Source organism: Garra rufa, chromosome 16 (genome assembly GCF_049309525.1).
Source record: "Garra rufa chromosome 16, GarRuf1.0, whole genome shotgun sequence".
NCBI classification, from domain to species: domain Eukaryota; kingdom Metazoa; phylum Chordata; class Actinopteri; order Cypriniformes; family Cyprinidae; genus Garra; species Garra rufa.
This window is the reverse complement of record NC_133376.1, coordinates 16,904,057-16,930,720: the sequence shown is the minus strand read 5'-3', so window position 1 is coordinate 16,930,720 and position 26,664 is coordinate 16,904,057. Positions and strand designations below refer to the sequence as shown.

Here is a 26,664-nt window from a genome sequence, read left to right as displayed (position 1 = left end):
TGGTTTAGTTCTGATCGGGTGAAAACCATAGACTGTAAAAAATATGGATGTACTGTCCGTGACGTGACCCGTAGGTTTCTGAAGAAGCTCATAGTGGGCGGGATTGGGCCGTCGCCATCTTGGATAATCGAAAAGAGGCGGGACGTTGGTGGAGCTGGTTGCTGAAACCACATCTGCCTAGCGCAACAGTGGTGACAGCAGTGAAAATCCCTCTGTCACTCAAGTGGCCACATCCTTAATTATGCAGAACTTTAAGGCTTAATATAACTTAAACGGATGAGTTATTAACATATTTTTTTCTGCTGTAAAGTTGGCATTTTAACATGGGGAGTCTATGGGATTGACTCCCTTTTGCAGCCAGTCTTTAGCGGCCAGTCGATGAACTGCAGTTTAAGTCACTTCCGTGTTGGTCTTAATAGAGAGGACAGGAGATTGCGGCTTGGTGAAAACCTAGGACTAGTTTGCAAAATAATTTTTTGGGAAAAAAATGCTAAATACCCGAAACTTTTGCCAGGCTACCAGTCGAATCTAATGTGTTGTCCGGTGTGAGCCAAGGATTCCAACGACATAAGATACTTGAACCTTCGACTGACGGTTTAGGAGTTATGAACGGTTTTGTACGATTTTGTTCGGTGTAGCGCCCCCGTTAGGTCAACTGGGGCGAGCCTTGGTGACGATGTAGACGGTGTAAGTATTACCATCCCTCCAAGTTTCAAGTCTCAACGACTTACGGTTTGGTCTGCACGATCAGTTTTACGTGGAGATTGCTGATCATTGCCCATTCTATTACAACAAAGACTATAGAATACCCTGATTACAATAGGGTTTCAGCGATACGCGCTTGAACCCCTAATAACAATAAAATACATCAATGCTAATCTGATTTCTGTCATAACAAAATTCATTTATTCATTCATTCATTCATTTTCATCAGAATTTCAGAGTATTCAAAAGTGCCACATTTTTATGCAATAGGCCTATTATAAAAGGTCTCTTGTTTGATTCCATGATGAATGGGTCCTATTTATGATAGAATTTCCATTAGCTATTTTTATTTATATTACTTGCTGATGTAGCTTACCAGGCAATCCATTATGGTAAAAAAATACTTTCATTATCCGTCTTTGTTGCTATTAATAATGTTTTTCTGAATAAATATAAAAGAGTTTGTCATGAGTGAGCGTGACGGATGAAGAGAGAGGCGAACTCTGATAATAGACTCGCCAGCGCGAAACAGTCCAGACTAACGGCCTGGCGCTCCCGGGCTCTGGTCCAGATCGCTACTTCAGCATCGGAAATATGGAAATGTGGCTCGGGCAGGACTCATTGAGTAATCCAATCCATCCAGAGCGACTCTCTCCGCCCCCTTCCCTTGTGTCCGACTTTGAGGAACTTCATACTGGGAAGCCGTTTGCGCCAAGGCGCCGGAGCGCGCACATTCGCTTTGAATTAGTCGCGTCAAAACTTTTATTTGTCAAAGAGCATAAACGGGATGCGGTGACACACACCGCCAGAACGCCCCTTTAAGCCGCAGCAGCAGCAGCGTCGAAAACTTATTCCATTTGGGAAAAACCTGATTACTCAATGCGCAAAGCGCCTGAAGGCGAATGGAGTTGAAGGGATTTTTCTCGCTCCGCGCGGGACCGATGCCTGATCTCCAGTGAAAGATGTGGAAAGATGAATATGAGGTGCATTTCGACTTTCTTCTGGGACTTCTGTAAGTTTTTTCCCTAGCTTTTGTCGTCTACATAGTGTATATCACTTTAAAAGACTTGCAACTGACGCAATAGACTTAAAAATGTAGAAACCTAGTCTTAATTTCTGTCATGAAGTGTTAGTTTTATTCTTTTTTTGTTATGTTTGATGTATTTATGTATTGACGTCAGTGAAGCTGAATGTCTTGGGTTTTCTTTAATTATTCTTTAATTATGTAATACATGCAGGCAGGGACAAAGTTTGTTTGAACTTTTTGGGACGTCTTGCCCTTTGGTCTTTTGTGTACACATCTGCTGGTTGTTTTCCCTCTGTCTATGGTTTTAATATTATAGTTGTGACTGGGGCTAGTTGTCATTATTTTCCAGTGTAGATTTATTTTTAAAAGTCTTTTTCCAATATGGACACAGTCATTCAAGTCCTCAAATAAGTTTCTGAACATTTCCACCATTGTTTCCTAGGGGAAAAAAGATGCAGTTCATTTACCACATTGAGCTTTTGTGACAACATGCCCCACTCGTGGGACCAGCTATTAGTCTTTTAAAGGCTCTCCAACTAAGGTTAGGGCAATTACAAAAACGAAAAAATGTGAAAGGATCTGACCAAACAAATACATCAAACTATATTGTTTTTTTACCAGCAATTGATGATTTGCATAAAATTATAACCCCTAAAACACATGTGAAAACTTGTCGGAATAAAAATGCAACAACCTGCCCTGACCTGAGATTTATGATGAGGCAAAAAACGTTGTTCAAAGAACATCATTCTTTTAGTTATGTGCTTGTATTATATATTTAACACTGGTCTGAATGTATGCCAGTGTGGTTTTATATTATTCATTTAAACTCAACAGCTTGTACAAAAATATATTAGACTGTTAGTTAAAAATAAAAGAATTTACACAAATTATTGTAATTTAAAAGCTTTTTGAGCTAGATGTGTGTCCCAATGTGACAACTTGCCCCAGTCTCCTCCAAAGTTAGATTTTAAAGGGACAGTGCAGCCAAAAATGAAAATTCTGTCATAATTTTCAAACTTGTAAGACTTTCTCTCTTCAGTGACATACAAAATAATATATTTTGAAGAATATTAGTAGCCAAATGGATTTGGGTTCCAATTATTTCCATAGTATGGACATAAAAATACTACACTCTTAAAAATATTTTTTTTTATGGGCATCAATGGTTCCACAAAGAACCTTGAACATCTGTGGAACCTTTCAAATGCAGATAAGGTTCTTTATAGTGGAACAAGTTTGTTTAGATTTTTAAAATGTTCTTCAAAATGGTTCTTTTAATAACTCTTCACTGAAAGGTTCTTTGTGGAATCAAAAATGGTTCTTCTATGGCATCACCTCAAAAACACCCATTAGGAGCTTTTCTTTTTAAGAGTGTATGGAAGTCAATGGGACTCAAAGCTGTTTGCTTACCAACATTCCTCAAAGCATCATCTTTTGTGTTCCACAGAAGAAAGTAATGCAAACCGGTTTGGATTAACATCTGGGATGAGTAAATGATGACAGAATTTAATTTTTAGGTGAACTGCCTCTTTAAACTCAAATCTCTTCCATCATCAAATGGTTTTGGATAAATACGTAGCCTGAGGTTCTATATAGTGTGAGCGTGTGTTTGGTTACCTAAATCCCATTGTAACCAAAATGTTTTCATTGCATGTTCTGATGCGTAATGCATTTCTGTCCGACCCTGCTGGTTTGATGTATTCCAGTAAGAGAATCCACACACACACACACACACAAAGGGGGGTTTGTGTTTTTGGCTAACTGACAAGGACGCAGCAACTCCTTCACACCTCGCTCTGTTCGTCCAACACACCCTCTCCGACGGCATAAGTGCGGGCAGAGAGAGAGAGAGACGCTGGCATGTGAGTCATAGACAAGCGGTCTCATGTTTAATCTCCTGCCTGGCTCAGCAGCAGCAGGTTCATACAGAGACACGACTGTTGGCTTCTTGTAGGATCACTGTATATCAGTGCTGCCGCATTAAGCCCTGCCATAGTCACTTATAATGTTTATCTACCCTCTAGAGCAGGACATCAGACTGTGATTTATTTTTAACTAATAAAGCCTGTGAAATTTTTGTGTTGTCTAGAGTAATCAAAGAGTAATCTGGTGGTACTATGGCACAGTGATGGTATGTTGTGGTATTTTGACATATACTGTGATACTAAATCATTACCATATTCATATACCATGGTACAAAAAAAACAAATAATAAGTGTAATAATATTTATTACATTTATTTTAAATTTTAAATTTGTAAAAATGTGTGTTTGTTTTTGTTTTTTTAAATAAAACTAATAAAGAAAAAAATTATAAAATAAAATAAAATGTATTCTAAATCAATATAGTCTAAATTAAGTCTCTAATTAATGGCTAGTTTTGGACCTTTTAGTTTAGATTATTAATATCTAAGCTACTGTTCAAAAATAGTTTTATTTATTTATTATTTTATTGTTTTAAAGATTTTTTAAAATGTTTTTGAAAGAAGTCTTCTGTGGTTACCAAAGCTGCATTAATTTGATTAAAAATTCAGTAAAAGTGTTAATATCGTGAAATATTATTATTATTACCATTTAAAATGAGTGTTTTCCAGGGTTCTTTGGTGAATAGAAGTTCATAGAGTGTCATTTTTGATCACGTTATTGAATTCTTGCTTAAAAAATATTAATTTCCAAACCAAAAAAAAAATAATAATAATAATTGAAAATATTTTATTTAAAAAGTTTTTTTTGTTTTTTAAAGTCTCTCACCAAGACGGCATTTATTTGATCCTAAGTACAGCAAAAACAGTAACATTTTGAAATATTTTTACTAAATAAAATAAATGTTTTTTATTTGAATATATATTTTAAAATGTAATTTATTGCTGTGATCAAAGCTTAATTTTCTGCTTCATTACTCCAGTCTTCATTGTCACATGATCCTTTAGAAATCATTCTAATATGCTAATTTGTTGTTGTTATTATTATCAATATTTAAAACAGTTGAGTACATTTTTTTCAGGATTCTTCGATGAATAAAAAATCAAACATCAGCATTTATCTGAAATAAAAATCTTTTGTAACATTATACACTACACCATTCAAAACATTTTTTTGGGAAAGAAACTAGAAACTAATACTAATACTATGCAAGGATTCTTTAAATTGATCAAAAGTGATGATAAAGACATTTATAATGTTACAAAAGATTTCTATTTCAGATAAATGCTGTTCTTCTGAACTTTCTATTCATCAAAGAAACCTGAAAAAAATCTGTTTTCAACATAATAATAATAAAAATGTTTTTTGAGCAGCAAGTCAGGATATTAGAATGATTTCTGAAGGATCATGTGACACTGAAGACTGGATTAATGATGCTGAAAATTCAGCTTTTAAAATATACTCAAATAAAAAACAGTTATTTTAAATAGTAAAAATATTTACATTTTTTACTGTTTTTGTTGTACTTTGGATTAAATAAATGCAGGCTTGGTGAGTAAAAGAGACTTCTTTAAAATCCTACTGTTCAAAAACTTTTAACTGGTAGTGTATATATAAATTGTATAAACAAAAATTAAATCATAAAAAGATTATTTACTTATTACTAAAATGTATTTTCATGTTAGCTGTGATAGCTCAGCGGCTTCTGTAATCTTATATGTCCATTACAATGCCCTATTTAGGTTCTTTCAGAAATCAATAATACTATAACTGTGCAATCTATCATTATTATTGATTACAGCAGTCCTGGTGGCAGATGGAGACGTATTGCTTTCAGATCAGGTTTGTTCAGTCATTGTGTACACAGGACTAAAATACAAACGGCCAGCTGTTTTGACACCTGACTGCTGAAAGAGTATGTCAGGGGCGCTGAACCAGTCAGAGAGTCTGGCAGTCTAATTCACACCTGTCTCTGTGCAGACACATGTGCTCACATACTGTAGGTGTGAGTCATATTTGTGATGATTCAGTGTGTGTTTTGAATCACAGGAAGAGGGAAGCAGACAATTGCAAAACCTAAACTCAGATGACATTTCCTTATACCTTTATGTAATGTCTTCATATATTACGGAAGGATACGTTTAAACACAAATTAAGATATTTTTGATGAAATCTGTGAGCTTTCTGACCCTGCATAGACAGCAACGCAACTACCATGTTCAAGGCCAAGAAAGGTAGTAAGGACATTGTTAAAATAGTCCATGTGACATCAGTGGTTCAACCTCTTGTGAAAACGCACCGAAGACTGACACGGAAGAGAAATTGTTGAATAGTTGAATAGTCAATAGTTTTTTTTTTTTTTTTTTGCGCAAAGCTCTCAGATTTAATCAAAAATATCTTAATTTGTGTTCTGAAGATGAACAAAGGTCTTAAGGGTTTGGAACAACAAGAGAGTGAGTAATTAATGACAGAATTTTCATTTTTGGGTGAACCTTCCCTTTAACAAAATAGATCAATCAATCATGTGATCCATAATTTAGCAAATACTAGACCATATGTACTGTTACTGTATATGCAAAACCATGTTTAATTCGCCAAATAAAAAAAAATTGTATCCCCTTCATTAAAATGTATTCCTCATAACTTATTACCTATAAATTAGCTGAAAATTGCAATTTTATTGAACAAAAATCTGTAAGGATCAGATATTTGCCTTTGATTAGTATCTATTCCAGATGTTACCATTCAAGATATCTATGAGTTTGTTTCTTAATGGGAACAGATTTGGAGAAATTTAGTTAAATGTCACTTGCTCACCAATGGATCATCTGCCAGTGAATGGGTGCCGTCACAATGAGAATCCAAACAGCTGATAAAAACATCACAATAATCCACAAGTAATCCACACGACTCCAGTTAAAGGAGAAGTTCACTTCCAGAACAAACATGTGCAGATAATTTACTCACCCCCTTGTCATCCAAGATTTTGGATCTTCATTCGTAAAGAAATTATGTTTTTTGAGAAAAACATTTCAGGATTTCTCTCCATATTGTGGACTTCTATGGTGCCCCCTGAGTTTGAACTTCCAAAATGCAGTTTGAATGCAGCTTCAAAGGGCTTTAAACACCCTTTCCTCACGGCCGAGGAATAAGGGTCTTATCTAGTAAAGCAATCCGCAATTTTCTAAAAAAATTTACACTTTGTATACTACTTAACCTCAAATGCTCATCTTGTTTAGCTTTGCGTGAACTCCGGGCATTCTGTGTCAATACAGTTAGGGTATGTCGAAAAACTCCTGTCTCATTTTCTCCTCCAACTTTAAAATCGCCCTACAGTACATCACTACAGAAGTACCGACCCAGTGTTTACAAAGTGAACGCGCAAGGAGGGTCAAAAGCCCTTTACATAAAAAGGTAAAACAGCGATGTAGGGAAAATGAGATGGGAGTTTTTCGACATACCCTAACTGTCATGAACCGGAATACACAGATTTTACACAGAGCTAGACAAGGTGAGTGTTTGAGATTAAAAATATATAAATTGTACATTTATTTTTAGAAATGAACCGTTTGTTTTTCTAGATAAGACCCTTTTCCTCGGCTGGGATCGTTTAGAGCCTTTTGAAGCTCCATTTAAACTGCATTTTGGAAGTTCAAACTTGAGGCACCATTGAAGTCCATTATATGGAGAGAAATCCTAAAAATGTTTTCCTCAAAAAACATAATTTCCTTACGACTGAAAAAAGAAAGACATCTTGGATGAAAAGTGGGTTAGTAAATTATTTGAACATTTTTGTTCTGGAAGTGAACTTCTTCTTTAATGTCTTGTAAAGTGAAAAGCTGTTTGAAACAAATTCATCAATAAGGTGTTTTAAACGATCTAAAACTGTCACTTTTGACCCAAGTAATAGTCCATAAATTATAATAACACTTCCTCCAGTAAAAAAAGTCCGCCCCTGTTGTTCCGTCACATCAAAATCCACTATTTGTTTAGAACAGTTTTGGACTTGTTTATAAACGGTGCTTGATCTGCATATTTCTCTCCTGATTTTGCTTCACAAGATGATAATTGGTAGTTTGTGGATTATTGTGATGTTTTTATCAGCTGTTTATCAGCATCCATTCACTGCAAAGGATCTACTGGTGAGCAACTGATGTAATGCTTAATTTCTCCAAATCTGTTCCAATGAAGAAAAAAAGCTCATCTACATCCTGGATGGCCTGAGGGTGTCTACATTTACAGCAAAATCCGAAATACTTTTGCGGTCTCCAGATGAAATCGGGAATCATTTATCACCTTAGACTACTGCTCATCACGTAGTGTTCCTGTTACTTCAACCTGCACCTAGAATTACAGAATGTACCCTGTGCAATCCTGCCTGCTTGACTGCTCGCTCTGTGCCGTGTGAGATTTGTCGGGCTTTTCTAGGGCATTGTGGGTAATGCTGATGAAGGGGCCATCTGCTTGGGAGGGACACAAATTACACCCTCTTTCTCTCTCCCGGAACACCAGGTTCTACTGGCGCCATGGCAACCATCACATTACCGTTCCTTATCGAGTTTGGAGCTAATGCAATTGTGCTAATCAAATTATGCAAAAAAATTTGACTCATCCACAATGAAAATGACAGCCATAATTTATTCAGAAGGCTGCGGACACGCATCGAGACTAAACTGTTGACCAGTAAGCATATGCCATCTGTATTTGCAGTGTGTTTTTCTTCATGTCTGCTCGCAGAGTGATGACAGCTTGATTTAATTTGTCTTTTGCAATTCATTTGGCCAAGGCTGCATTTATTTTAATCAAAAATACAGTAGAAGCAGTTATATTGAGATATTATTACATTTTAAAATGTAATTTATTTCTGTGATGCAAAGCTGATTTTTCAACAGTCTTCAGTATCACATGATCCTTCAGAAATCACTCTAATATGCTTATTTTGCTGCTCAAGAGACATTTCTTATTATTATCAGTGTTAAACAATATGGACAATATGGAGTTTGTACATTCCTTATATGTTTATGATTACGATAAAACAGCACAAGGCACATTAGCTTATGCACAGTTAGCCGTGTACTACCATAACCAGACAGAACTTCATAAATAAATCATATGTAAAGCTTGCCGTCTGTCACTTCAGTAATGGCCTGCCTGACTCACGCAGGTTCTGTCCTCTCTGGGGCACAGCATCCGACGCAAAAACTCCTCATCCCAAATTACAGCTTCATTTAAAGAACATCCTAATGAGCCACTCGCCTCCATCGCAGTAATTGTACACATCGAGATTTTAATTAGTTGAATTAGATGTGCCGTTTCTTGGCTGGATAAAAAAGATTGTGTTTCTCTCAAGATGCTCTTTGCTACCCATGAGCTAAATGCTAATTCAGTGGCATGAATTGCAGGAGAACTTTAATGGGCTTGGATGCTCATATCAATAGCTTAAATTTGAACACAAGTGTACACATGTATGATGTTTGTTGTATTTTATGATTAGATCACCTCTGTTGATCTATTTGAGGATTAGCTGATATCAGGGGGAAAAAATAGTGTAAGAAATGTGATGGAATAAGCAGATCAAACCAGATTGGGTTAAGCTGGTTGGAACATAAGTTTACTATAGTGGTTTACCATCCCTAGACAGCTCAAATAAGATGGTCTGGCATGCTGGCCTTTGTCTCAACAGCTAGTATTTAAACCATCAAATGACTGTAAATGCTTTCTGACACTGCATAGACAGCTCACAACTGAATAAAGCTGTTAGGGGCCAAGCACAGAATGTGCGATGGCACCTATTGTATCCGTTGGCATGGAAGTCTATGACAGCCCTTTGAATCATTTGCGGGAAAGTTATGAAATTTGGCAAACTGATAGAGGACAGGCTCAACATTAACCATAGCAAATTTGGAGTCTTTAACTCAAACTCTCTAGCTTGTCCAAAGTTTCACTCATGTTTATGCTAATAACATTTGAACCTAAGGTCTAGAAGGAAAATTCTTTTTATCTGAATCCCCCTTGGCTCATGCTGAGTCAAATGGACTACAAAATGTAAAAATCGTATAGTCTAGTTTTTTCACTATTTTTAATAGTTAAAAATATATATAAAAATTTGTCTAACTTGTCCTAGACAGTTTGTATGATTTTCACAAAAATTGCCACAGATCATCTTCAGACCATGCTGGCAAAAAGTTATGTAATTTAAGTTGATTAGTCAAATGTTTTTTGAATAATGCGCAGTGAATTTGATTAAAAGCGTGCAAAAATGGATGTGAGGCTATGTCTCTGCAACGGTTTGGTGTTTTGAGACTAAACTTGGTGTGTGTTATAACAACCATGACCTGAGGCTACGTGCACAGTTTTGGAGCAGCGCAACTTAGTAGTCAGGAGATATGAAAAATAACTGTTTTTGCTTATAACTTCGGAATGGTTTGGCCAAAAATCACAAATGTCTCTTTAGATTCGGTGCAGAATGGCAAGTCAAACCATACCCAATTTTCCCATGTCAGCCAAATCATTACGAATCTTGGTATGTGTCTTCAGGGTCATGCTCAAAGAGTTTGGGGCCAGCGCCACCTTGCAGCCAAAAGTTATAAAGAAATGTCAATAAATGCTAGTAACAACTGATTAAATTGGCCTATTGTAATGAAAGTGATCTCAGAATATTCCTTGGGTCATGCCAGGAACATCGATACCAATTTTGCCATAGTCAGCTGAACTTCCTGTCTACCATTTTGATTTATGTTGAAAACCTACTTTTTCGAACTCCTCCTAGACCGTTGATCCGATTTTCACCATATTTAGCTCAGATCATCTTCAGACCATGCTGGTAAAAAAGTTGTGGATTTCATGTTGATATATGAAACGGTTATTGTTTAATGCATCAATGAGTTTGCTGGAATGATGCCAAACTGCATCTGAAGCTTTATCTCTGCAAAGCTTTGACACATTGACACCAAACTTTGTATGTGCCATTGTCACCTCACACTGACCACGCTACATCAATTTGGTAAACCACCTATTTGGTCAAAAGTAATAAACCATTCATTTACCATTAATAATGAAATTTCCAAAAATGCTTAGAAATTTAAAGGCATTAGCCTTTTGTAATGAAATTGTTATTCTATAGGTCATGCCGACAACATAGATACCAATTATGCCATAGTAGGCTGAACCTGTCACCATTTTGATTTATGTTCAAATTTTTCAAACTTCTAATAAACCGTTTTTTTTCTCGCAAAAATCAAGTCAGATCATCTTTAGACTGTGCTGACAAAAAAATTTGGGGTGTTTATAGACAAAATCCTTTTTGTAGTTGAGACATGATGCCAGACTACATCTGAGACTGTATTTCTAAAAGCTTTGACATATTCACACTAAACTTTGCCATTATCACCTCACACAGAACATACCACTTCGATTTGATAATAGCACCACCTATTGGTCAAAAGTAATAACTCATTAAATCATATTACTAGATGTGGTATTTATGATTTCTCAGCCATTTTGACTAAAATAATCCTAAAATGGCTTTAATTACTCGTATTACGTTGTTGCAGTTGGTCTGACAATCCATGCCATGCTTAGCTACTCATTTTGCCTCTGTTGTGCTTGGCCCCTAAATTGCTGCTTGCAGCTGTATTTATTTTTGTTTTCCTTGTGCACAAAAAGTATTCTCATAGCTTCATAACATTAAGGTTGAACCACTGATGTCACATGGACTATTTTAACAATGTCCTTACTACCTTTCTGGGTCTTGAATGTGTCAGTTGTGTTGCTGTCTATGCAGGGTCAGAAAGCTCATGGATTTCATTAAAAATATCTTAATTTGTTCTCCAAAGCTGAACAAAGGTCTTACAGGTTTGGAAAGACATGAGTCAAAAAGGTTGAGAAACCCTGATCTAAAACCATATATCATCTGGTTTCTGGTAGTATTTTTCCTCTAGACATTAACGTTTTTTTCCCCCTCTTGTTTCTGCAGTGATGCCAACCTCACAGATGCGCTGTGTGACTCGGACTCTGAGTTGGGCAGCGTGGACACGCTGGAGAGGGGAAGCACGGATACTCTCGCCAACGGCTGCCGCGTCGATGCAGATGCTGCCAAACGACTGGCTAAGCGACTCTTCTATCTGGAGGGCTTCAAGCGCTGTGACGTGGCACGACACCTGGGCAAGAAGTAAGCGTTTGTATGAAGTGTATTACATGGAAAAGGGAGTGAAATAAAACACTTTTCATACAGTTATACCCACAATTCCTCTCTTCCTTGTCTCTTTCTCCTGCAGTAATGATTTCAGCCAGTTGGTGGCATCGGAGTACCTGAGCTTCTTCGATTTCACAGGGTTGTCATTAGACAGAGCACTGAGGTGAGAACCGTTTCAATTTGAACTACAACCAAGATTGTTAGTGACTTGAATAGTGGAGATACTGATACTAACCGAAAGAAAAATAACAAATGTACCAACAAAATCACAGCTAGACTGAACGTATTTGATGTTTACTATAAAGCTATGCTGAGGAGGAATTTAAACTAGTAAGATTTGACTGTGGGCAGGTCAGAAATGTGATATAACATTGCTTTTTCATGCTGAGGTTGATTAGGACACAGTTTCACAATTCCATATGTATCTGCTTCATTGTTTCCTTGTTTTAATACTGTGGTTTAGCTGCAATATGAGGAAGAAGCTTATTTTAGGTTAATTCTCACATGTCACATATTTATGTCTCAGTTCCACAAATACCCCTGAAACTGGAAGATGTTAGGCACACCATTACTTAAATACCTGCATTGCAATAAGAGGAGGAACTAAGTGCAGTTGCACAATGTGGTTAAGAATATTTCAGTCCTGGACTAACAATAGTTCTCTGGATAGAACGATAATTAACACAGACAGTCAGTGGAAGCTCTGATTCAGTCTAGACTAAAGTTACTGGACTGAAACTAGGGGTGTGTGAAACTAGTATAGGTTGCTGTTTCCTAAACTTGTGATGAGACAAGTTCATAAACCTACAGTTGTCAACAAAAGAGAAGCTTTAAAGAGATAATTCACCCAAAAATAAAAATGACCCCATGATTTACTTAACCTCAAGCCATCCTAGGTGTATATGACTTTCTTCTTTCAGACAAATACAATCAGAGTTATATTAAAAAATGTCCTGGCTCTTCCGAGTTTTATAATGCCAGTGAATGGCTGTAGTCCAATAAAGTCCATCCATCCATCATAAAGAGTACTCCACACGGCTCTGGGGAGTTAATAAAGGCCTTCTGAAGTGAAATGATGCATTTGTGTCAGAAAAATAACCATATTTATAACTATAAACCATAATCTCTAGCTTCCGCTAACTTTCGTACGGCTGTTAAAGAGAGAGTGGCATTCCAGCGAATAATGTAGGACATAGGTGTAGCATAAGCTCCAGAGAGAATATATTGGTCTCACAGCAAAGGAAAACCAGTCTCATATTTTTTCTTTACAAATCCTCGTTTTATACTTCTAATTCTTGACTAGTGTTTTGTTTTGCTCTTTCCACTATGCTTCCACATTCATCACTTCCGTGATTGCCTATGTCCTACGTCATCCATAGAGATTGCAGTTTACAAAGTTTTAAATATGGATATTTTTCTCACAAAAACGCATTGATATGCTTCGGAAGGCCTTTATTAACCCTCCAGAGCCATGTGGAGTACTTTTTATGATAAATGGATGTATTTTATTAGACTTCAAACTATCAACACCCATTCACTGCAATTATAAAGCTTGAAAGAGCCAGGACATTTTTAATGTTACTCTGATTGTATTCATCTGAAAGAAGAAAGTCATATACACCTAGGATGGCTTGAGGGTGAGTAAATCATGGGGTAATTTTCATTTTTGGATAAACTATCTCTTTACGAGTTTTCTACTGTTTTCCACCTAAATAAATGCCAAATTGTGCAGCCCTACAAACAATCACAGCAAACCTGGAGCTTAAAAAAAGCATTTTAAATAGCAATCATGATTTATATCAGAAAAATAGCAATTTGATTTTTTCTCGAAAATCACACAGTCCTACAATGATCATAAATTCTTCTACTGCAGCCATGCAAGCTTAAATTCATCTGTTGTTGCTTTCTTGAATCTCAGACTGCACTAAATAACACAGTGCAAGCACATTACATTACAATAGGCGCTTGTTAGCATAATCAAATAAGCACCGTAAAGAATATATATTCTGTCAATGGTATATATTTTTATTTAGCAGTATTATCATATCTGCTCCTTTTTAGTCTCACCATGATTGTCTTCATGTACTCTGGTTGCAGGAACTTCCTGAAGGCGTTTCCTCTGATGGGAGAGACGCAGGAGAGAGAACGTGTGCTGGTGCACTTCTCCAAACGCTTCTGCCACTGTAACCCAGAAGATCTCACTTCAGAGGGCAAGTGCATTTCTGCTCCGTAGCTCAAATTGATGGCAGCTTATAATATATTTCCGTGAACTTTATTGCCACATGAGTGAATTTACATATACAAGCTCTGTTCCAAACTCTAATAAGCTGTCTACGGCCTGCATAGGCCTCTGCTTGGTAAAATGGCAATTTCACTGAAATGGAACCTCGTAAATACATTTATTGTTTTATGTTAGCATTTGCTAGGCCAGTAAATAATGCTTTAAATCTCCTGTTATGAATAGCTATACAGCTCTTTTGGTTTTGAAACAGTGTTTTAGTTTTAACTATGCATTCTATAGAATGTATGATTTCTTATTAACTCTTTTTTTTCCTAACTCTTTTGTTTAATAGATGGTGCTCACACACTGACCTGTGCACTTATGCTTCTTAACACAGACCTGCATGGACACGTATGTATTCGGCTCTTCTATAGGTTGTTAAATCCAAATATGTCTGACACTAACATGTTTATTAAATTCATAATTTTAGTTACTGCAGCAACTGGATCTATTAGCAATTGCTCTCCAATCTAATAGCAGAAACAAAACCAACTTCAGTCCTGCCTTATATTTCTATATTCTGTATTCACACCAATAAGGTGATATGGAATCTGATGTTAAGTATTGATTTTGCAATGCTAACTGGCTGACTGTACACTATCTAATCTAATAAACAAAACTATTTGACTGCAGAAGGCCATTTAGAAACAAATTTTCAAGAAAGTATTGTAAGAAGAATTATATTTAAAAAATAATATTTGAAGATGATGCTAAGGACCAGTTATCAGCAACTAAACTGAAAACCTCTTTTTCTCACCATATGCACTTCATAGTGTCATTATCCTTAACAAGCCTCTTGTTGTTGTGTTTTTCTTAGTAATATTACAGTTCTCTCCAACTTTGACTTAAACATGTCTCTCTCTCTCCATTTCTTCTTCTAACTCATTTTGCGGCAGGTGGTAAGTGCTTCTCTCTCCTCCACTGTTCTTCTTTGTGTTTTTCTTCTCTTTTAATGGCTTGGGCTTTAATGTGTTTTCAGAACGTTTTCATCCATCATTCGTGGAATATTACTCATCTAAAATAGATCTTTGTGGTAGGAGGGAGACAGACAGACTGGGATGTTGATGTGTGTTGGTTGTGATGTTTAGATTGGCTAGTCTGGTTTGATACTGCCATCTGCTGACAGCTTTGTCAACTGCATGGAGTTTAGAAATAACTGGTGTGCTTCTGAATATAAGTTTTCATCTTTATTTTTTAATTTCTGTATTGTTGCGTTTTAATATAGTGATGTATGTCTATTAAAGATTGCCATGGGACCATAGATTCTGCCAAAAGACTATACTAAAGTTACTGTTACTGTAAACTGTAATAAATTAACATGGTGTCTCCTTCAAACTGTGCAGGAAGCTTTCACAATCTTCCTGTCATAAGTCAAGGATCACTATTAATATTACTCATGGATCTGAAAATCATCATTTGTGCTACAGATATGAGTGATGCCTCAAAACATGCAGTTTGTTGAGAAGAGGTTTATTATTGCTTTTCTAAGTAATCAGACTTATTTTTTCTGGCAAATGATAAAAGGGATGAAAAATTCACACTGACTTACATTGAAGTAGGGTTTGAGTCATATTTAGAGACCAGCATAGAGAGCATTAATGTCCAGCCACTTTTTTTTTTTTTTTTTTTAGCACAGTTGGATTTAAAAACGATTTTGATTTTTTTCTATTCATTTTTATATATAGATAGACAGGTATAGATAAGTATATGTATATATAGATACAGTTGAGGTCAAAAGTTTACATATACCTTGCAGAATATGCAAAATGCTAATTATTGTACCAAAATATAAGGGTACAATATAAGGGAATTTGATTTTTCAGCATTTTTGTGTATTTGAATCCTTTCACAAAATTGCTGTATGATTATTGACATCCATCTTTTCACACTAAGGACATCTGAGGGACTCATATATTTAACTATTACAGAAGGTTCAAACACTCACTGATGCTCCAGAAGGAAAAGCAATGCATTAAGAGCCGGGGGGTGAAAACTTTTGCACAGTATGAAGATCTGTACATTTTTCTTTTTTTGTCTAAATATCATATTTTTTTCATTTATTATTGCTCTTCAGAAGCTACAGAAGATACTTACATGTTTCCCAGAAGACAAAATAAGTTAAATTTACCCTGATCTTTAAATTCAAAAAGTTTTCACCCCCGGCTCTTAATGCATCATGTTTCCTTCTGAAGAATCAGTGAGCGTTTGAACCTTCTGTAATAGTTGAGAGTCCCTCAGTTGTCCTCAGTGTGAAAAGATGGATCTCAAAATCATACAGTCATTATTAGAAAGCGTTCAAATACACAACAATGCTGAAAAACCAAATTATTTGTGAGACCTGAAGGATTTTTCTGAAGAACAGCGGGCAGTTTAACTGTTCAGGACAAACAAGGGACACATGAACAACCATCACTAAACAAAACAAAAAAACAGCTGTGGATCATTCAGGTAACAACACAGTATTATTTTCTCTTGTGGCCTATATGTAAACGTCTTTTATGTAAAATATCTTATTCAGGTCAGTACTAAATGAAAGAAATAATATGCATTTTTTATGATCCCTTTTATTTTGGTAAAATAATGAACATTTTGCAGATTCTGCAAGGTATATGTAAACTTTTGACCTCATCTGTATATAGACAGATAGGCGTAATGGTTTTTCTACTGTACAAACTGTATTTTCTATCGCCTTACCCCAACCCCACACCTGAACCGGCCCCTCACAGGAAACAGGGACACAGGAAGTGTCCTCATAAACCATATATAACAGAAGACACACATACACATACAAATATTCTCTTTGTATTCTCAATACTTATATTCTCTGATTGGTGAAATTTTGTGTACACCATCATGGGTAATGTCATTTTCACTAAAAATTCTGCAGTTAAATATGATTATTTAAAAATGAATGAAAAGATGTGAACGGATGGCTTCATCAAAAGCACATACCATTGATTAGCAACTTTGAAACTCACAGTAGGTCTGTCTTTGAAGGTTTATAAGTTATCTTTAAAAATCTGTTTCCCTGTGGAGAAAATTAATTCATTTTTACAGGCATGCACAAGCATGATATAAGTTGAAAATATAAAAAATCATTTATGTTTAATATCTTATGTTTAATACCTCATGTTACCATGGGATTTCACATAGGGGCTCAGCACATAGGGGCAATTGCTTCCATCAATGATATATGATAAGACTGATTGACATATGTGACCCTGGAACACAAAACCAGTCTTAAGTAGCATGGGTATATTTGTATCAATAGCCAGAATTACATTGTATGGGTCAAAATAATTGATTTTTCTTTCAATGCCAGAAATCATTAGGATATTAAGTTAAGATCATGTTCCATGAAGATATTATGTACATTTCCTACTATAAATAAATCAAAACTTAATTTTGATTAGTAATATGCATTGCTAAGAACTTCATTTAGACAAATTTAAAGACAACTTTTTTGGCACCCTCAGGATCCAGATTTTTAAATATCTCAGTCGAATATTGCCCTATCCTATCCTAACAAACAATACATCAATGGAAAGCTTATTTATTCAGCTTTCAGATGATGTATAAATCTCAATTGCAAAAAAATTGACCCTTATGACTGGTTTTGTGGTCCAGGGTCACATATATATCATTATTGTTGTGACACGGTGTTGTGTTATTGTATTTCAGAATATTGGGAAGAAGATGTCTTGCCAGCAGTTCATTAGCAATCTGGACGGACTCAACGAAGGCAAAGACTTTTCCAAAGAATTGCTCAAGGTAATTATTTGGAAACATAGCAGGCATCTGTTTGCTTCCTTTTTTATATTATATTATTATTATGGACAACCTTAGGTACACCGCTTCAAAACACATGCATGTCTACTGATAGAGTGTGATTTCTCACCAAACCTGACTTGTTTTATTAAAACACACTCGAAAAACAGTAACCGCATAATGCGCATGTCGTAATTGCATTTAAGAATGCAACAAAAGACGCATTCGCATTTAAATTGGATTCAGAAGCATATTGTTTGATGTGCTCGGTCCCATAAGCTCATCTGACTGTATTGGTACAGTTGTAGCATTTCAGGCGTACCGTATTAACAGTCTCATATGTCTCTGTCCTGGTTTAGGTGCTCTATAACTCAATAAAGAACGAGAAGCTGGAGTGGGCGATGTGAGTATCCAATATCATCCCCAGGAGTCAAGTGTGCTCACATTATCATGTGACTTCTGGGGCTAATCTGCGTGTAATGTGCGCAATACCTGCACACGCGCATTAATGCTTCTTAATCCGCTCTGTTTCTGCAGCGAGGAAGAGGAGTTGAGGAAGAGTCTGTCGGAGCTGGTGGAGGAGCAGTGTGAGGCGGGAGGGAAGAGGGTTGTCAGGGTAACGGACGGCAGTAACCCTTTCATCGCCATTCCACTTTTACTCAACGCTACGACGTACAAACACGGCGTTCTGACACGCAAAAGCCACGCAGACATGGACGGCAAACGCAGTACGTGTGTCATTTGTTTGTTCTGGAAAATCATGCTTTTGGTACACATTTTTCAGTGTTGTTCACCTCAGTTTACACATCTTTTCCTGTCCTTTCTCCTTTGTCTGTGTCAATATAAGAGGGAAAATATAGCAGACAAATAAATAAATAAACTAAATCTATTAAGGCAGCACTTCAAGGCTTCAGAGATATGCCTCTGTCTTAATTATACTAAGATCCCCTCTTGTGGCTAATAATTTTCTTTATTTTACCCAAAATTATGAAAATTTAAAATGACAAAGTACCTATAATTTTTATTTTAGTATCATTTTTAGTCATAACTATTTTTCATAACTATTATTATTTTAGCTTATTTCAGTAACTTAAAATAAAGTTTTAATAGTATTTTTAATAGTTATATTTTTAATAGTTTCTAGACACGCTCAGAAAAATAATGATGAGGCAGAGTAGAAGAGTAGTCGAAAACATTTTATTAAATGTTAAAAAAAGTTAGAGAAAAAATTGAAATTTGTTTAAAATTTACATATTTTATTACACACTACCAGTCAAAAGTTTTTGAACGGTAAGATTTTTAATGTTTTTTTTTTTTTAAAGACGTCTCTTCTGCTCACCAAGCCTGCATTTATTTGATTCAAAGTACTTCAAAAATTATATTATATTATTAAATATATATATATATATATATATATATATATATATATATATATAAATGCTGTTCTTCTAAACTTTTTACTCATCAAATAAACCTGAAAAAATTCTACTCAGCTGTTTTCAACATAGTATTCTAATAATACATAATATATAATATAATATAATATAATATTATTATAAATATTTTTTGAGCAGCAAATCAGAATATTAGAATGATGATTAGAAGGATCGAGTAGTGATGATAAAATTTCAGCTTTGAAATTACAGGAATAAATTACATTTTAAAATATATTCAAATAGAAAATTGTTATTTTATATAGTAAAAATATTCTTCTTTAAAAAATAAATTAAAAAAATAAAAAACTTCTTTAAAAAACATTAAAAATCTTACTTTTGACTGGTAGTGTATATATATATATATATATATATAATTGTTTGTTAAAAATATAAATATAATTTGTTATTCTAAATATTTTTTGCAAAGACTGCAAATTTTTACATATTTAATTTTTTTTATTATATATAAGTATTTTTTATTATGAGTACTGTGTATTTTCATGCTGATTAGTATCACACCATTAGCAAAATGCAAATGTTAAAATTAGTGCATTAATGTAGGCGATTCATTTTTTGATGATTGAATGTGACGTTAGTGCAATTAAAAGTATATTTTTTAAAACCATGTTAGGTGGGATTAATCGTGATTAATTGCAATTAATTTCATAATTTCAAAATGTGCGATTAATTAGTTAAACTTTTTTTATTGATTGACAGCACTAGTTCAAATCTAATAAAAACAAGTCAAATCTCTTATCAGTTTGTATTGTAGAACACTCCAAAGGTAGCTGTCTTCGTAGTTTTGGTTCAGAGCTAATGTCAAGGAATGCAATAGATCAGCATTATTTAGCACCCGCCAAGAATTCCTTCTGTTTAATAATTCAGCTGCTTTAATTAAAACAATTAGGTTGTATCTTCCAGTGTGCTAGAGTTCATTTGTGAACAGTGAAGTTGATTCTACAGATTTTCTATCCTCGACTTGTGTTGCAGCAAACAACAGCGGAGCTCATTAGTGAAGTGTGTCTTTATTCTGTCTCTCTCACACACACTTTTTCTTTTATTCTGTCTCTCTGCAGCCCCGAGAGGACGCAGAGGCTGGAAGAAGTTTTATGCCGTGCTGAAGGGGATGATTCTCTACCTGCAGAAAGTAATTTAAATCTACTTCCCACACACACACACACACCACACACAGTCAGATAACCAACTGCAACCATACATTTGCCAAACCTGTTTAATTAGTACTTTTCAGTTTTGAATGAAATAAATGTATATTTCAAATGTATTAATTTTTACAATTTGGCCAAAAGCTAAAAAAAGATTTCTTGTAAGACAGCATAATTATCTAATCAAGTTATGCTGCTTACTTTTGGAACTGCCTTCGCGATGCTTTAAAATGCCGCCTACTTTGGCAGCTCTGCAGGGTTTTGGAATGCAGCCATTGTCTCTCTATCATTTATTTTCATTTTTGCTTTGACTCATTCTTCTCTCTGTCTCCCCCGTATGGTCAGGATGAGTATAAGCCTGATAAAGATCTGTCGGAGGTGGACTTGAAGAATGCAGTACGGGTTCACCACGCTCTTGCTACTAGAGCCTGTGACTACAGCAAGAGACAGAATGTCCTTAAACTCAAGACCTCGGACTGGAGAGTCTTCCTCCTGCAGGCCCCGTAAGCATCATGCCTTTTCAACTGCTCCCAGAATCTTTTTCTTGTTGCTTTCATTGCAGTTGTTATTTATAGTGGATATTGCAGTTACTAGGGTACTAGGGTCAGATTGCTTTCATTCTTTGCTCACTTGTTTGACTTTCCCTTTAAATGTGTGTGTGTAGGAGTGAAGAGGAGATGATGTCATGGATTTTCAGGATTAATCTGGTCGCTGCTCTTTTCTCGGCTCCTGCTTTTCCTGCCGCCATCGGCTCCATGAAGAAATTCTGCAGACCGCTGCTGCCTTCATCCACCACTAGACTCAACCAGGTGAATACACAAATACTGTATAAACTGTATACAGTCTACAGACTAATACATTTCATTTTGTTGTGGAAGAATTTAGTAATTTGATTATTATTAAGGATGAATTAAATGATTTATTGGTGTCAAAGTAAACAAAGTATTGCACAACACTCGAGAATACTGTATTTAATGCTGCAATGGAGTCAAATTGACCTTCCTTTACTAGTTTGACAAATGTACTGGAAGCAGGGCTGGAAATGGGGGGGGGGGGGGAGTGTGGGGAGTGAATTTTGAGGGGGGACGCCGTTTCAGTTTCGACTGGTTAGGTTTATTTAGAAATGAAAGTGATTTCTCTATCTTATCCATTCAAAAGACTACGAAAGCGATCCTAGTTCTGCACATAAACGTATAGTGTAATGTAGACTAAAAACGTAGCAATATTTGTCTCTGTTTCGCTGTGCAATGACATCTTTTGCCATAATAACTGCAGACTGCGGCTAATAGAAATACTTTTATATCTGTGAATTGTTGTTGCTGAGTTCATTTGACTGGTAACTTCCTGATGTTTCGTGTTATTTAAATTTAATTTATTGTTTCATTAAAATTTGTGTGGGAAAAAAAGCATAAATCTAAATTTTTATTGTCACAGATGACATACATTTAATAAAGTTAGTTTTTAACATTTTAATAAAGTTAGTTACATTTAATAAAGTTACTTCAAGGAGTCACATATCACTTTATAATGGGAAGGTTAATTTCTGTCTTGTGATCAGAAGATTTTTTTTAGTACATAGTCCTACAACAAATCTTTAATTTGGCCATAATTGCAGGTGCCTGTCTTAATATCCAAGAAGGTTTAGAGAAAATACCCTGGTGAAAAAAAACAGCTAAAACCAGCCTAGGCTGGTTGGCTGGTTTTAGCTGGTCAACCAGCCTGGTTTTAGCTGGTCATAGCTAGAAGGCAGGCTGGTTTTAGAGGGGTTTTGGCCACTTTTCCAGCCTGGCCAGGCTGGTCAGGCTGGTCTTAGCTGGTCAGGCTGGGAAACCACCAGCTAAAACCAGCCTGACCAGCTTGGCCAGGCTGGGAGACCAGCTAAAACCAGCTACTTCCAGCTTAAACCAGCTAAGACCAGCCAACCAGCCTAGGCTGGTATTAGCTGTTTTTTTCAGCAGGGATATTAAATAAGTTTGTTATTGTATTATGTTATTATAGATTATAAAGGGTTTTATAATTAAATACCCCCCCAAGCTAGAGTCCCCCCCAGTGAATTTTGGCCATTTCCACCACCACTGACTGGAAGCAATATCGAACATTATTCTATTTATTAAAGGCAAGTATGAATCTTATGAACTTATTAAGTGTTTTTAAGCATTTGACATTTATTCCAAAATACTAACTCAAGCCAGTAACAATTTAAACAATTTATTATATTTGTGAACATATGTTCAGCTATTCTTTTTTATAGTTAACGTTTAACTATTTTTTAAATATTTCAGAACATCAGTCATCAAAGCTCGCTAAATATTGGTCACAGACATGGAGATTTACTTTAAATTTCACCAAGCTTGTTTACTCATTAGAAACTCCCACAGATAATGTTTTCGTGAGTTGTTGTGTGTGAGTTGTTTACTCGTATAAAGGTGCCATAGAATGCATTGATACAATATTTTAAATTGTTCTCTGATATCTACATACTGTAGAAGTTATGTGGCTTAGGTAAATGGAAAAAATTCTATTTACAAACCTAGGATTTGTCTCTAGAATGAAATGGTCTGTTATTACCTTATTTGGAAGGTTCATGAATAATAATGATGAGCTCTGCTATGATTGGCTGTTTCACAGAGCGGCTCATTTAGCTCTCACACAGCTGGAAGGAAACACATGGAGGAAAATATATATTTAATTACGGAGCTGGAGCCGCTATTAATATGCGGGGCATTGAAACTGCCGTTTTGAATGCACAATTGCTTTCACTTTTGAGATTTGTGATCGCACATGCTCTGTGTAACGTTATACTACAGCGGCAGTACTTAGCACATTTGACAAGTTTAGATGCTATCAGCAGTGATCAGGATTTGCAAATCCTTCGCCATCGTCCGTGCAGTCATCTCTCCGTACTCAGTTTATGTAGTAAGTGAAATCTTATGTACTGCAGTGTAACAGGCTACCGCTAGCAAGAAGCTAACTGTGTCCCTTTAGTGGCTCGCCTTATTTTATTAGAACGCCTTATTTGTTTTCCATACCTATCTGAGTACAGACACCAACCGATCCTCCACAACCTGGAACATAACATTTATTTCTGTGATCTGCCATTTTCACTATTGTCCTCGCTTTGTTTTTTCACAATGGCCGACCCGCAGAACTTCTGATGATTGGGCTATGCAAATATTGGGGGCGTAACTATTAATGATCCCGAGACTATTACGTCATAGTCGCTGTTATGTTAGGATTAGCCTATTTTTCAGTGGTCTTTTGCAAACACCAGATTTATATAAGAAGGAGGAACTTGAATGTGATTTTCCTGCATTTATTCTCAGTTAGGCTACCCCCCACCAAACTGGGAGGTGAGAGAGATGTGGACTCCTGCTGTAACCTTACCTGCTGGTGTCGATATGGACCAATGTTTCTTAGAAAAAAAGAGCTATTTATACACTTTTTAATGTTATATTTTGTAATATTTGCGGTTTTATTTTTGTACTACAATTTTTTTTCTCAACCAATATTTTGAGGAGGCATTGATGGTATAGTAATATAATACTATTGAAATGGCCTATTGTTGACTGAGTAAAAAAAGTAGGTGTTGTACAGTTTATTCATAATGGTGGTTATACTTTATACAGGAAGAGCAAGTGAAGTCCCATGAGAACAAACTGAAGCAGATTTCTCTGGAGTTGGACGAACACAAGAAGAGCCCACCAGATCTGACGCCCAAGAGCAAAGAATCAGAAGAGTATCGAATCAAAGAGCACTATTTAACCTATGAGGTCAGACCAATACAAACTCATCTGTCTCAGAGCTCATATAAATGCTTCTGTTTGCCCTTTTAGATTTTACAATAATGCTTTAGTTGTACAGGCCTGAAGGAGTCAAACTTGTTAAAAAACACACTTTTAACATTTGTTTTAGTTATCAAATGATTGGTTTTAGCTGATTAAGTACTCATTGGTCACAAAATGGCATCTGTAAAACATCAATATCAATATCAGTGGTTCTTGGGTCGTAACCAAAAAATTGGTCACAAGTCTGATAATGGTCAAGGTCAACGCAGAGTATAATGCAAATGGCAAATAATAAAATGCAACCAACAATATAATCATGCATAGTTATAATAGCAAAATAAATAGGCTATCAACTTTTAAAAAGGAGAAGTCTTTTATGTGTATTTTGTTATTATTGTGAAAGGCTTTATGACCAATACTTAATAAACAAGTTAAAATGAGAGGGTTTTGTGCATGAATCGTTGGAATTTAGAATCTAAACAACGGGTTAAATAATACTAATATTAATACTAATAATTATCATTAATACATTGAGAACCACTGATTTAAATCACATACACTACTGGTCAAAAGTTTTTGAACAGTAAGATCTTTGATGTTTTTTTTTTTTAAGAAGTCTCTTCTGCTCATCAAGCCTGCATTTATTTGATCCAAAGTACAGCAAAAACAGTAAAATTTAGAAATATTTGTACTATTTAAAATACCTGTTTTCTCTTTGAATACTTTTTAAAATTTAATTTATTCCTGTGATTTCAAAGCTGAATTTTTAGCATCAATAGTCCAGTCACTTGATGCTTCAGAAATCATTCTAATGTTCTGATTAGCTGTTAAAAAAAAATTAATTAATTATTATTATTATTATTATTATTATTATTATTATTATTATTATTATTATTATTATGTTGAACACAGCTTAGTTGAATATTTTCAGGTTTCTCTGATGAAAAGAAATCTTTTGTCACATTATAAATGTCTTTTTCATCACTTTTGATCAATTTAAAGCATCCTTGCTAAATAAAAGTAATAATTTTTACAATTTCTTTGCCCTTTTGAATGGTATAGTGTATAATGTTACAAAAGCTTTTTATTTCAGATAAATGCTGATCTTTGGATCTTTCTGTTCATCAAAGAATCCTGGAAAAAAAATGTACTCAACTGTTTTAAATATTGATAATAATAATAATAAATGTTTCTTGAACAGCAAATCAACATATTAGAATGATTTCTGAAGGATCATGTGATACTGAAGACTGGAGCAGTGATGCTGAAAATTTAGCTTTGATCACAGGAATAAATTACATTTTTAAATATATTTCTAAATAGAAAGCAGTTATTTTAAATAGCAAAAAATATTTCAAAAGTGTACTGTTTTTGCAGTACTTAGGATCAAATAAATGCAGGCTAGGTAGGCAAAAGATTATGTATATGTAACATTTTTGCATACAACAGTGCATAAAATATTGCTAGCCAAAACCAATCATTTTAATTTAAAGTCCTTTTAATGATTATTTCTTTCTATGTCTGCAGAAATGTCGCTATGAGACGTATGTCAACCTCCTGCAGGCCAAGTTGCGTGCAGGAAGTGATGATTTGGACAAGATTGAAGCCAGTCTGTTTACCGGGGAAGGAAAAGAAAGTTACCTGCGCAAAACTCAATCCAGCCCGTCAATCAGTCAAGGTCAGGGGGTCAACGGACGGGCCGGTCATAAACACGCCCCAGAGCACAATAGCTGAAGAGCCTTCTTTGACCTCTGAACTCATGTGACACACTCACGTCTGAGCCTGACTGCAGTGGGTTCGAATACGTGAGCCAGGGTCGAGAGAAATACAAACGTAGCATTATAATGTCCTTATTATTTCAATGTACAGTAAATTTATTATGACCATTATATGTATTATTAGTATTATTACTACAACAATAAACATTGTTAATAATGCTATGAACATTATTATGTGCCAAAAACGAAAAAATGAGGAGACCAAGACTGTATAAGTGGGAAGAAATTACAACACTGCATTATAAAGTTAAGAGAAAGTGAATGGCGGCATCACAAATACATTGCGAAAGATGCACTGTGACATGCAGCCATGTTGTGATGTCATTTAGAATAAAAAAAAAATCACATAATTGTTTAGATTACATTAAAGGGACAGTTCAGACAGAAATTAAAAATCTGACCCTCATATCATTCCAAATCTGTATGATGATCGTACTCTACTTAAAAAAAATACCTTACTACAATTTGCCTGTGTCGAGTAATGGGCAAAATTCCGGAAGTGGCGCATTTCACAGACAAGAATCCATGAAACACATTATTAGACCGTGTTCCAAGGTTGCATGATATATTAAACCCATTTCAAAATCATAATAAAGCATAAT

At 35.3% G+C, this 26,664-nt stretch overlaps 1 protein-coding gene across 1 annotated transcript; it reads left to right on the top strand.

Moving 5' to 3' along the window:
- Nucleotides 1–1,394: 1,394 nt before the first annotated feature.
- psd2 (pleckstrin and Sec7 domain containing 2) lies at nt 1,395–26,042 on the top strand. The gene is made up of 13 exons (XM_073820481.1): nt 1,395–1,717; nt 11,633–11,827; nt 11,934–12,014; nt 13,949–14,061; nt 14,425–14,483; nt 17,814–17,903; nt 18,260–18,303; nt 18,438–18,628; nt 20,413–20,483; nt 20,845–21,002; nt 21,164–21,308; nt 24,126–24,269; nt 25,812–26,042. The coding sequence occupies exons 1-13, from the start codon at nt 1,668–1,670 to the stop codon at nt 26,016–26,018; spliced, it is 1,548 nt and encodes a 515-aa protein (XP_073676582.1). The 5' UTR covers nt 1,395–1,667; the 3' UTR covers nt 26,019–26,042.
- Nucleotides 26,043–26,664: the final 622 nt, after the last annotated feature.

Coding starts and splice junctions, on each gene's coding strand:
- psd2 (XM_073820481.1), top strand. CDS start 1,668: ATGTGGAAAGATGAATATGAGGTGCATTTCGACTTTCTTCTGGGACTT. Junction 17,904..18,259: donor TTTCCAAAGAATTGCTCAAG/GTAATTATTTGG, acceptor GTCCTGGTTTAG/GTGCTCTATAACTCAATAAA. Junction 21,309..24,125: donor CCACCACTAGACTCAACCAG/GTGAATACACAA, acceptor TACTTTATACAG/GAAGAGCAAGTGAAGTCCCA.